The following is a 12,255-nucleotide window of genomic DNA, read 5'->3' as shown; positions in this document are numbered from 1 at the left end:
TATCCCTCAGAGATAATGGAATGCTCGATGAGCATATTCAGTTGAAAGTTGGCAAAGCTTTTCGTTGTTGTTCGATACATGTACCTACGTGCTATCGGACGTTTAAGTCCAGGGATACGCTGTGATCGTAAAGTCCTTCTCGACTAGAAGGAGCACGTCATTTTGTCATTCATATAATAGTGCTTGCTTTGAAACGTAACCTTGAAATTGGCAACTCCAAAGATGCTTGTGAGCCTCCGCTACAACCACAATATGGTTTTAGACCAAGAAGAAGCATAATGTTTTAATTCTACCCATCTCTAGTTGAAATAGAAATAGAGGACCATTTTATCTTCAACAGAAATTTTCTTGTTTGAAATTGCGCTGCATGACACCACCAAAAGCACCGAGCAATAGGTGAAATCCAAATGTCATCGATATCAGAAGAAAATATGACGGACCTGGCTAGCACTCCCTAAACGTTAATTAGAAGTCAGTTTGAGAAATTAAAGCCAGTTCGATGGACCAGATAATCCTTTTTCAATCACTGAAATAAAGTCATTTAGAATACATGTTTTTAGCAAGACTCACAACTGCCAACTCCTAATGGCCTCGACTTTTCACTTAATTTAGCTATTTTATAGAACAGAAAAATCGGTTGAGGAATTTTTTAATTAGTCGTAGTGTTATCAAGGGACATGATTTTTAGGGTCATAGTGTAATACTATGAATCCTGATGCTAACTCTGTGGACATCGATTATTCAGCCACATCTTGAATATGCTTCGCCTGTTTGGACTCTAATGAGTTCACAAAGACTGAAAAAGGTTGAACAGAAGGAAACAAAGGAATGAGAGAGCTCGTCTTTTGGGAGAGATTACAGAAGTTGAGACTTTACAATATTCAAAACAGGCACGAAAGGGACCTTACTCCCTGCGTATGTAGTCCTCGAAACTTTAGTGTTCGGAGTGAAGATGTATTAAGATTAAATCCAGTATCTCTAATGAGGTCATTAACAAGCCTTTATGGCTTATATGGATCTAAAGCCTTTTTCAAAACATTGGTACTGAAACATTGATATTCGAGATCGAAATACACAAATGAAAAATAGCGTGACTTTTAAAGCTGTCTCCGATAACAGTATACGTACAGTACAGTGCCCTCTTAATTTTCAAGGGATTTGAAATGAATCACAAAGATTTGATAAAGGTTGTCTACACCAAGGTGTTGTACGCATTATGGATAAAAGGCTTTATTTGCCTTTTGGTGCCCAAGTAGCTAATTCGAAACTCTATTCTTAATCTATTAATTCAACTACACTCTAAAGACTGCTGTAACAAGTAGAACACGCTCTAAAAACTGGTTATAACAATCGAAACAAACTCTAAAAACTTATCTATGCATCAATTTTGTGGGTCTTAACTTGTGCTCATCCGCTCTTTTGCACAGGATGAAGCATTCATTGATTTATAAATGAGGTATCTGACTTGTCAACATCTTTGCCCGTCAAAGTTTTGAAATTTAGGATGATGATAGCAAAATAGACCAGACCGGACCAATTTAAGCTACCGTGTGCATTACGAGTCTGGCGTTTTCGCCAATTATTCAGCAGAATCGGGTTGCAAAATGCTTCCTTGTCTGAAGAAGGGAGTGCGGTCAAATGGTTGGTTCCTCTTTTCCTAGACCTTCGAAGTTCAGTTCTGTTTCATCTGTGGCCAAAACCACAATAACATTCGGAGCAACCATGCCAATTGGTGAGAGACATACAATTTCCAAACACTTGACCAACTTTCAATCTTCGTCTAATCCTTAACTTTGACCGACTGCTGTTAAGAGATCGATTGGCTTGTGATGGTGTGAACAATTTTAGATTATCCCCATCGTCTACTATTGGTGACCATCTGGGCATCGCTTTTGGTGTTCTTTTGTGAGAGCCAACCTGAAAACTCATCCGATTCGCATCAAGATTCTGTTTTGAGGCACAAAAGACGTATGTTACTTAGTACATTAGTACCACACGATAAGCGTTTGCTTGTGGAGGTAACTGCTACGGTGTAGCTTTGTTGCGGTCAGATTTGTTCTTGGTCGGTGAATCGCCGACCAAAAACGAGGAAATGCCAAGGTCAAAAGGACTAATCCTGAATCCTGACACCAAGTTCAATTCTGATCACATCGTTAAGGGATGGGTCTGATGAGGTTGTTCTTTCTATTCTTTCAGTTTTCTCCCTGTTCAATATTGTGAAGTTCCAGGTAATATCGGGAGTATTGTTCTGCTTAATTAGAATCGCTTTTTTAAACTTGTGTCCCTGTTTGCTAATGTGAAGATGACGCGTTTTTGGTCACTGATCAGAGAATAATAATCGAATCCTTTTACTCTAGAATGGACCATGCTCAACAGGGTCCGGCATTAATGGGACTTGCTATACTTGTAAGAGAAAAATCTTAATTTTGAATTATTGTTTCCGTGTTCTGGTGGATATCAAAAATAACTGCATTTTTCCATTTTACCTCTTTTAAGGCCTTACGATTATTTTGTTTGAAATTCCTTTTCTGGCTTGTTCATTACTCGTATCTCATAACTATTTCAAAGCAAACACAAACTTAATGTTGTATTCTACTTTTAGTGGCTGAATGTACCGAACGCAATGGTATTTCATCTGGTTCTTGTGCGGGAGGATTTGGAGTTTGCTGCACATGTGAGTGTATATCATGAACTTAATGCAAGTATACATCCATACAGTTACGAAGAGAAGGAATTGCTTACAGTTTCACTCCAATGTGGCGAGACTGCCTCGGAAACTTGTGCATTTATCACGAAACCTTCCGGATTTGTGTCCTCCCCGTGCACCTACCGGATCTGCAAGTGTAATTCCAATATTTGTCGGATAAAACTGGACTTTCAGGTTCGATTAGATTCCACGTGGTCAATGCAAAATGAATTATGTATGACCATGGCCATATACCGTATCAAATGTGATGTTTTTAGATGTTTGACATTGCTCAACCGGGAACAAATTCCATTGTACCCATTGGAAAAACTGTCAACCCTGACGGAGGTATGATTAAATGCGAATACTTTTGCAACAAATGAACTAAATAAAACAAACATTAATATTTCTTTTCCAGCTTTGGGTACATCCATAGGAGATTGTATCAATGAAAGCTTCACTGCCTCCTCTCCTGGAATTGCTTCCCCTCCAATCATTTGTGGTTTTAACACAGGACAACACAGTAATTCACGTCGATTTGCTCCCTCAGATCTTGATTTTATGTTCTCACTTGTTTATTTTAGTGTTCCTTGATGCATCAGATAATTGCAACAACCTAATATTCAACACAATGCAAGGATCCACTTCCAATTGGGATATTAAAGGTATTGAAAATCTCGAATCTGAAATATCCCAGTGCTCTTCGCGAAATTTGAACTTATGTGACACTATTATCCTTTATCATTTCTGTTCGGGTAGAGGACCGATATTGGCAATTCAAGGCCTTAAGTCAATTGAACCCTGTATGTGTTTGGTCCTCGGTTCGATTCTCCTCCCCGACCATTCATAAGGAAACTTTTAGAAGCTAACTTCACCCCCTCAAGGAGAACCACTCTGACCATCCGGAATAAAAAACTACCAATCAGAATGAATACGGATGACGTGATGGCTAGCTTCGCTGCCCGGGCGAGTTTGACACATCTGTTTGTAGCCATGGAGTAGTCCAAGCTCTATCACCCCAAGTGCAAAGATGGTCAATTGATCAAGCAAAGAGCAGAACACCTAGAAAGAAACGCTTTTTTCTAAAAAAAAAAAGTGTTTTTTTTACACTAAATGAGTAATGTCGATGCCGAAACGGCACAAGCTGCTTCTGGCCTTAATGAGCGTCAAATATGGCCGAGGGTTACTTCAAGATCAAGTCAAGGAAAAGAGAGGCAATAGGGGCCCCTTGGAAAAAAGCTTGTGAGCGAATATTAGACCCTGTGTGAATTATTAGATTAGTGACCACAACAAAAGGACCTGTTAATGTGTGCCAGGTCAGCCGTGTGGTGCTAATGCAAATAAATATTCTGGTGTGAGAATTTCCCTGGCTAAAAAGTGGTCTTAAAAAGACCTTAATAATCATCCACTCATGAGAACGTGTTAAAGAAACCAAGATTGTGTGAGGATTTCCAATAATTTCTTGAATATTAGTAATCTTGTTCAACGAGGCGAAAAAAAAAGAAGTACTCTTAAGTGCATACTTTTAGTGACTCAGTATAAATGTGGCTCTGACGAGGGAGGTAAGCCCAATAAATAGATCTGTAGGCATAATCATCGTTTTTCCTGACGAAAACGTTTCATTTCAGGCCCACCTGGATGCCTACAATATTTTACTGGAACATCGGGAACCGTGGCCAGGTGTGACTGAAGAAATAAAGATTGAAAATAAGGACGGTTGTTATTAACAACGGTTTTTTTCTTGCAGCTTTAATTTTCCAACAGGCTCAGCAACGGTCCCTCCTACAGGTAACTGGTTTGGATTATGTATATACTGTAGTTATATGACCCAAAAGTGACCCCAATTAAAACGTTTATTTTACAAATCAATCCTAGATAGGCTCATTTATAATCATAAACTGCTTTTATTCCGCCCCATACCACGTTGTCAAATATTGCCCGTTATTCTCTTTCGGGAGATTTGCTTTTAATTTGCTAGACCTATCCAATCAAAAACATCCGTAGATTATTTTATCTATCATTTAGCAACTCAATTTCTGGTCCGCTTGGAACAGGTCTTATGTTCACCCCACAATAATTGGTAGTTCACCCGGCAGAATAATAATGAAAAGAACATCAATCTTGTTTACAGCTACTCATTTGTCCAACCAATGCTATTCCATGTGCTTCCGGCAGGAAGCAAACCATTGTGCCATTTGCTTCGTGCCAGCAGTTCTTGGAAGCCCAACAATTCAAGGATCATTTGGACTCAGGTATCGAGCCTATGAATTATTTTACGAAAAATTTAAATTGTTGCAGATATCTGTCAAAAATATGTCCGTATATAAAGTGCTAATGCTACGCCTTGACATTGTTCGAATCAACCATGGATATCTAAACTTAAGCTGATTTTGGAAGACCGGCCAATCGGTTGGTTATAGAGTGTAATGGATGGTTTCCGGGAAATTGATAACGACTCGTTTTACTTTATTATTCTATCAGGTTGCCAAATTAATGTGTTCTATCGGTCAGCATCCGATTTCTAAACACTTATTAATCAAGCTTAATCCCTTCATTGTCGGGTAATGAGGCTACCATATCATTTCATTTTCCTATTTCATATCTCAATGCCATATTTCTTCAATGTTAAACACGTTCAGAAATCAAAACAAGGGACAACAATCCAAAGGACCCGTCCGTCTTTTTTTTCCTTTTTAGCAACCCAAACGCTGAGACTACAATTGCCGTCGCTCAAGGCAAATGTTCCACAGACTATCTACGGGTAAGTAATCTTCAAAAAGTCGAATGAGGAATCCCTCAAGATTTAGAGATTTTGTGTCCCTTTATTGAACATTTTGCAAGACACTTGTCGACTTTGTTTTGGATACCCTTCCTCCTCCTACAGCAAAATAGTTTTGAATTTCACATTTTGGTGAGATTGAAAAAGCTCTTTTTCATGGTTATTTTTAGAAATGTGGTATAATCATGTTATCAAACATTTATGACTTGCACATGAATACATCAGCAAATGAAAACTTTTTTCTCTTGGTTGTCTAATATCAAAATGTGCCCATGTAATCAAATACGATTTTTGGCTGGGACAAAATTACTTTGGGTCGCACTCAATTTAAAACCTTGCAAGAGCATTTTTCCTACTATTCGACTTTAAAGTTGATGCAGGTATCTAACTCAGAAGCAAAATTAATCATGCTGTTTTTTGCTTACTCGATGCTTATCCATACATTTAACATATTGGTTCATTCTTTAGTTGCCCTCTTCCCAAGGGAAAGGTGGATCCAAAGATCAAGTGTTTGAGGTGGGGAAGTTCGACGCATCTTTGAAATTGTACAGCAAAATGTGTGGACGATTCTGGGCGGCCAATTCCGTGGAAAAAAAGGATGGAGCCTTGGTGTGTTGTAAGTTGAAATTGTTATGGAAGATATGCACAAATAAGGTAACGAGCATGTGACTCAAGTATATCCATCATCTCACACTTTCTTGCAGAAGGAAAACATATCTATCTTTAGAGTCAAATTCTGAATATTGAGTGATAAAAGAAAGTTTTTTTCTTCATTAGCATTGTACAAAAGGGAAGACGAGCATCTTTAAATCATGAGTTGTTGATTTGTCTTGATTGTTGCATATGTGATGATTTTAATGAGGTCACTAAATTACATTTTTTACTCCGCACTTTGTTCATGAACAAGCTACTGTCATGGGCAATTTGTCATTCATCGAATTCTTAGGATCTTGCTTTTTTCATTTTCTAAAGATTGAGTACTTAGTTCATATTGAATAACATGTCAGATTCCCCAACTGATTCTTTACTTCAGCTCAAATGAGGCCTTTCCGTTTGGACTTCAAGACGGATGCCAATGAGGTTGTTCAAATGGAAAAAACTCAAACCACCAAGGATAACGAATTGGTTGGACTTCCGGGAGGAACCGTGGGCTTCAACTTAAAATGGAGTCAAGTTCCATGTTAGACAGAGCACTTCACTTTTGTTAGTTTTTCCAATTTGACGCATGCATTTGATTAAATCTTAAAATAATGCTCATGAATTTGTTGAAATAAAAATTTGAAAGGAATAATTGTGAACAATTTAAGACAAAGCAATGAGGGAACCCAGTCCTCAATTTAGAAATGTCGTAGCCGAGGTGCTAAAGTGACGTTTTGCAAGGCCATCTAGTGGCCAAATGATGCATTCAACGACTTTCTTTACTTAAGAAAGGAAATTTTCAGAACAATCAATTTGTTGTGAAGATTCTCATGTCCAAAGTGCACAACTGGAATTCCTGATTTTTTTGTTGATGTCAGGGTCCAAAATCAAACAGAGTCCATAGTTGCTATTTTCGTGGCTTATCCGCTTAACCCCTTCCAAGAACCAATTAAATTCTGCGTCGACCAAATTTCTCAACTCAGATTGGTTTGAGGTATAAGACAAAGCGGTCAAGCGGTCAAAGGGTAAGCCAGGAAAATATCTGCTTATGACATATAATGATAATGTGATGTATTGTATGGTCATAGAGGGCGCTTTATCTGAAATATTTTTGCCTTTTCATCCAACGGCCAAGGTGAAAGTTATGAATAGTTACGGCTGCGTAAGTTTTTAGTTATGTTTTGATTAAGTTTAATGCGAGCACTAAAGGCACTATTTTTTTGCCTAACCATACTCTGTCCATGTTGAATGTAAAAGAACGGCAATTATGAGATACCATCAATATCAAGAAGGAACCGAAGTGCAATTAGTACAGACCAGGATCAAGATCATGGGATGTTTTTTTGTGTTTTACCATTCTCTTGATATCAGGAGAGGATGGAGACCTTTTGCCTTTGGAAAAATAATTGAAGGAGTAGGTGTTTGTTAAGCTGGTCTTGAACAACTTTGGCGGTATGAACTTTGGCACTAAGCCCTCGAAGCTTAGCATCATGGATCTGTCAAGTGTCTTAAAGGGAACATCAAAGCATGTCACATCGCTTCATACGAGCTTTGCCAAGCGATTCACGTAAAGCAGTCCCAAACCGTCTTGTGAATCATCCCTGGATAGTCTCTTTTGTCCCAAAGCCTTTTGTGAAAACTAGTCGGAAGGCGGAATCGCCGTATTTATGTAAAGGTTAAACGTATGAGAAAGGTGGCCGAATTAGAACCTGCAGTCATCTCTTGATTATTCCCAATGATTCAGTTTCGACCATACCTTGCTAACATGTTGAATAAAGGTTAACCGGTTGTCAAAGATAACTCCGAAGTACTTTTGTATGTATATACGTTTGACCCAAAGGGTGCACCAGCACAGTGGCAAAAATACCATTTAAGGTTTTGATGGAAATTCCCAAACACATCTTGGCATTTTTCTACCTCAAAAATTATGTCGAACAATTTTGATTTTACTGCTTTATGGAATTCTAGCCCACATAAAAACTTACATTCCTAAAAACATAATAAAAACTAAAATTTTCAAAAACCTACTCAAAGTAAATTGGAAGCACACTAAGTTAGCTCTTGAATATAAATCATGATATTATCTATTACACAGCTACTTAGGTACTGGGATTTAGTGGTCCAAATTTCATCGTTTTTTGCCCCAAAATGCCCCGGTTATATGTGGGTAATAGCTATATGGTAATAGTCTCACAACAGCTAAAAAATGCTATATTATGTCACTTAAAACACACTAAAAGTGTGATCTTTGAAAATGTTATTTTACAATCGTCATGTGTATACTTAGTTATGCGTTCACTTGAATTCTAAAGACAATACATACAGCAGACAATGTTACAAATTTTGTCCTTTCTTTAAGACTTTGTTGAAACTGATTAAAATAGCTTCTTTAAGACTACATTGGTATTTGTGAAATTTTCAGTGACCGCTTATTTAAATGTCTTTGGGTCGGTTCTAAAGTAAATATTCAAAAAATTGCCTTTTCAACGATTTTATTTATGGTTGAATAAGGACCTTTTTTTTAAATTATGCAAGAAAAAGAAAAGTAATAGTTTATTTTTGTGAGAATGAAAATCGATATCAATTCTTTGGGAAATTAAATAAACATATAACTGGGGCATTTTGGGGCAAAAAAACGATGAAATTTGGACCACTTAATCCCATGTAACTTTGTAGCGGTGTAGTAGATAATAAAAAGATTTATATTCAAGAGCCAACTTAGTGTGCTCCCAATTTACTTTGAGTAGGTTTTTTTGGAAAAAAACCAAGTTGTGTTTAGGAATTTCCCTGGAAACTTGATAGGGCTTTGAACACCGTGCCCATTTAGTAGTTTACAGATTAGCGCTACTCGCCAAATATTGAACAAAGCACAATTCTAGATTGAAAAACATGCCGGTTATCATCTCCAAAATGTAAACTGCATTTAAATCTGCCTGGAGTTTTTCCCCTCACATTTCCGTAAACATGAATATTGTTAACACCGAAAGCACACTTAAGTCATCAACGAATATATGGAATAATAGAGGTTCAAGAACACTCACATGTAGGACATGACAAAACATCCAAGATTTTGAAATTGATGAGGCTCTGTTGTTAACTTTTCGTTTCCTTTGCAATACGGAAATTTTGTTCTAAAGTATAAAAGTGCGCTCCATAGAATGTCAGATAACTCTCTTCCTCTATCTAAATCAATTTGGACTTTGCCCAATAATGATTTGGGCCAGGCATCGGGTAACAAGCATTTGCTTAAGATCTGGCCGTATTTGATATGCACCTTAATACATGTGAATGATGCAACATCCTTTTGGCAGTTCGAGAAAAGAGATTGCATACCAAGAGTGAGCATTGAATACACTTTGTCACTTTCTAGCTTCGGACAATTCCATATGAGCACAGGCATGCTATGAGTAACCTTTTATTGAAATATTGTTGCATTGTGCAACGACCGAAACAATCTTTCTCCTTATCTGAAAGTGGAAGCCGTGGTTAATGAAGTTTCGCGACAGAAACTGGGGAAGTGATATCTGTCAATATCATGAGTGATTTGCACGTGGAGCCTGTGTTCGTACACGACTTTGAGAGACTTTTACTGGATCTGGGAACATGGGGTCTGTACCAGACAATTATGTCGCTTCTTCTTTTCATCCCAATTGTTTTTGTGTCATCAATAGTGTTCTTCAACTTGATTGAATTATCTTCGGGTAAGAACGCTCGTTCTAGGATTTCAATAAGTGTGTTTGTTCTATCATACACCCTTTGACCATGTGGAAATATTTCAGGCAACAGTGATGCAAACTCGGCAGAGCTAACCAAAGATTGGTCTCGTTTGGTATTTTTGGGAGGAATGGTCGTTTCTTTGGTGATGACTTTTTTCTTGGCAAGAATAGTTGGTCGAAAATACGTAAGCACGGAAATTTTTCAAGCAAACATTTTAGCCCGCTTAGACGGGCTAATATTGGGAACTGGCTTCGTAAAATGTCAATCCTTTTTTTTCAACAAATGAGTCACGATGGCAATGGATATACTTTGTTAAAAATGTATAAATATCAATATTTTGCAATTCTTTCACATTGCAATAGATGAATGACACATTGCAATAGATGAGCAATATAAAGGGAAATCCTGAAATTTCAAGCAAATTTAAATACTGAACGAGTTAAAAACTAATGTTTTTTTACCAGAAGCATAGCAAAACGCTTTGACAACTGTTGGAAAGTTTCTTTTTTAAGATATTTGATCCTGTATCAGCATCAGGCCTTTAAATGCCCAAGTGAAACTAATCAATTTAACCAATCTTCATGAAACTTTTTCTGGACATTTCCCCGAAAATTTTTTTGACGACAGTACGAAATCACATGTTCGTAGATAATGCTCAATTTCTTACTTGTTTAGGAGGGCACATTGTGCCTTTCAAACAACGACGTACGATGTTGCACGAGGCAAAGTTTTGAAATTTGATTAAGACCATTCCAGACATTTTGCACTTCTTTTTATGTTTCTGAATGTTCCACTCCAGACGTTTCTCACTGCTGTAACCTGCCTGGGATCGTGTGGCATTTGGATTTCATTCTCCAGTTCTCAGCCCATAATCCTCGGCTCCAAATTTATCTGTGGACTGGGATGTGTTGGTATCGTGTATTCCGCGATCCTTCTCCAATTGGAGATTGTGGGGACAAAATATTCGCACGTTACTGGTTTACTACTTATTTTGGCCTTGGCCTTGGGCCAGGTGTACCTTGGGTTCACTTTGAGTCATGTAGAGCAAAACGATCAGATGGTTTGGTGTTGGACCTGTGGACCAATTTTGGCATTCCTGCTCAATTGGCTGATCCTGCCCCATTCATATCGATGGTTGATTGCCACCGCTCAGATGGATGAGGCTCAAGATCAGATGAACCGCATGGCAAAGTGGAACAATCAGCCATTTAGATCCATAATGGAGTACACCCAACGTAACTTTCAATAATAGGCTTCCTGAATTAATGTTGGTTGGAGGGAACGATTTGTAATTTCTTTTCGATCCTTTTTTAGCACTACCTAATCAATCAGCCGAAGTTCAACACATGTGGCAGCATTTTACTGTTTATTCAGGGTGCTCCTTTACTTGTGGCGCTTTAATTTTCGCCATTGTTCACAATGTTCCTGAGGTGACTGGTTCAATCGGAATGGACCTGGGTATTTTGGCAATATCGGATATTTTAGCCATATTCTTGGACTTGGCCTTTGGAAGTAACCGAGGTTTGTATCTCCTCGAAAAGTGTTTAAAGAGTATCTAATTTTTACATTTTCGATTGTTCTACATTTAAATTTGTTTACAAGGGGTAATATTTTCACTTTTAGGCATTGAATTTCTATGTGCCCTTTTTATCTTGGCATCGGGGAGTCTGTGGCTGGCGTTTCGAACAACTTTTGACACTACATCATGGAGTTTCGTGTTGTTGTTTCTGTCAAGGATATCATTGGCGTTGACTCAAATAAACCAAATCGAGTTGGTTGGGTATGTATTTTGAGGGTTACTTTATATTTCTTGGCTCATGTTGCTTTCATGTGTTCTGTTTCAGAAGGCAATTTCCTGTTGATGATTTGTATTTTCTACTTTGTCTGAGTTTTGGAGAACTTGGTGTGGGATTTTCGGCAGCAATACACATTTTTCTGAGTCAAAACGTCGAAGCAGTGTTTATAGGAACAGTTTGCTTTGTATCTGCAGTATCTATCTGTTTATTGTCATTCAAAAATGCAAAATTGAAATACAAAAAATACTTGGTGTTCTAAAGCCTCAGGTACGAACACACGGAACGTGAAACCTCTGGCTAACGCAACCTTTAAATTTGGTTTGCCAAAATCGCCTTTAAAACAACACCCCTGTCTACCCTTGAATACAAGCTCGACAATCTCCCATTGCCAAAAAATAGATTAGACATTTACTTGGCGTTTTCAAAAACAAAGGGCAAATCTTGTTGAGGTGGCCCCTTGGCTCAAGTGATGATTCAGTTCCTTGAAGGTGATACCCGAGGGGGGTTGGACGAATATCGGCTCAGGAAGGTTGTTCTTCTTTGTCAAATGAATTAGTGATTCGGAACCATCTTGACCTTCCGAGTGAGTTAAAAGGATTATGGGCTTAGTTTGTGAGTGTGATTCGATCCTTGACATG

At 38.0% G+C, this 12,255-nt stretch overlaps 2 protein-coding genes across 4 annotated transcripts; both read left to right on the top strand.

The window, feature by feature from the left end:
- Positions 1-4,216: 4,216 nt before the first annotated feature.
- LOC131880797 (uncharacterized) lies at positions 4,217-6,699 on the top strand. Of its 2 annotated transcripts, XM_059227503.1 has the most exons (6): positions 4,217-4,366; positions 4,434-4,474; positions 4,818-4,938; positions 5,384-5,447; positions 5,934-6,081; positions 6,499-6,699. In XM_059227503.1, exons 3-6 carry the CDS (start codon positions 4,847-4,849, stop codon positions 6,648-6,650), a joined length of 456 nt encoding a protein of 151 aa, XP_059083486.1. In that variant the 5' UTR covers positions 4,217-4,366; positions 4,434-4,474; positions 4,818-4,846; the 3' UTR covers positions 6,651-6,699. The 2 variants fall into 2 exon arrangements, with proteins under 2 accessions (XP_059083486.1, XP_059083485.1); XM_059227502.1 differs by lacking the exons at positions 4,217-4,366; positions 4,434-4,474 and having other exon boundaries at positions 4,732-4,938.
- A 2,891-nt stretch (positions 6,700-9,590) lies between these two features.
- LOC131880546 (uncharacterized) lies at positions 9,591-11,936 on the top strand. Of its 2 annotated transcripts, none has more exons than XM_059227210.1 (6): positions 9,591-9,805; positions 9,884-10,005; positions 10,621-11,056; positions 11,136-11,342; positions 11,445-11,601; positions 11,669-11,936. In XM_059227210.1, the coding sequence occupies exons 1-6, from the start codon at positions 9,640-9,642 to the stop codon at positions 11,874-11,876; spliced, it is 1,296 nt and encodes a 431-aa protein (XP_059083193.1). In that variant the 5' UTR covers positions 9,591-9,639; the 3' UTR covers positions 11,877-11,936. The 2 variants fall into 2 exon arrangements, with proteins under 2 accessions (XP_059083193.1, XP_059083192.1); XM_059227209.1 differs by having other exon boundaries at positions 11,666-11,932.
- The last annotated feature ends 319 nt before the right edge of the window (positions 11,937-12,255 follow it).

The sequence above is a fragment of the Tigriopus californicus genome, chromosome 5 (assembly GCF_007210705.1).
Source record: "Tigriopus californicus strain San Diego chromosome 5, Tcal_SD_v2.1, whole genome shotgun sequence".
Lineage (NCBI taxonomy): Eukaryota > Metazoa > Arthropoda > Copepoda > Harpacticoida > Harpacticidae > Tigriopus > Tigriopus californicus.
The sequence above is the reverse complement of the archived record's forward strand: the minus strand, read 5'-3'. Positions and strand labels throughout refer to the sequence as shown.

What these genes read in the sequence shown, in the direction of transcription:
- LOC131880546 (XM_059227209.1), top strand. Translation starts at nt 9,640, where the DNA reads ATGAGTGATTTGCACGTGGAGCCTGTGTTCGTACACGACTTTGAGAGA. An exon ending in GAATAGTTGGTCGAAAATAC is followed by an intron (nt 10,006 to 10,620) that starts GTAAGCACGGAA and finishes GTTCCACTCCAG; the next exon opens with ACGTTTCTCACTGCTGTAAC. An exon ending in CATAATGGAGTACACCCAAC is followed by an intron (nt 11,057 to 11,135) that starts GTAACTTTCAAT and finishes ATCCTTTTTTAG; the next exon opens with CACTACCTAATCAATCAGCC.
- LOC131880797 (XM_059227502.1), top strand. Translation starts at nt 4,790, where the DNA reads ATGAAAAGAACATCAATCTTGTTTACAGCTACTCATTTGTCCAACCAA. An exon ending in CAAGGATCATTTGGACTCAG is followed by an intron (nt 4,939 to 5,383) that starts GTATCGAGCCTA and finishes TTTCCTTTTTAG; the next exon opens with CAACCCAAACGCTGAGACTA. An exon ending in GTTCCACAGACTATCTACGG is followed by an intron (nt 5,448 to 5,933) that starts GTAAGTAATCTT and finishes TTCATTCTTTAG; the next exon opens with TTGCCCTCTTCCCAAGGGAA.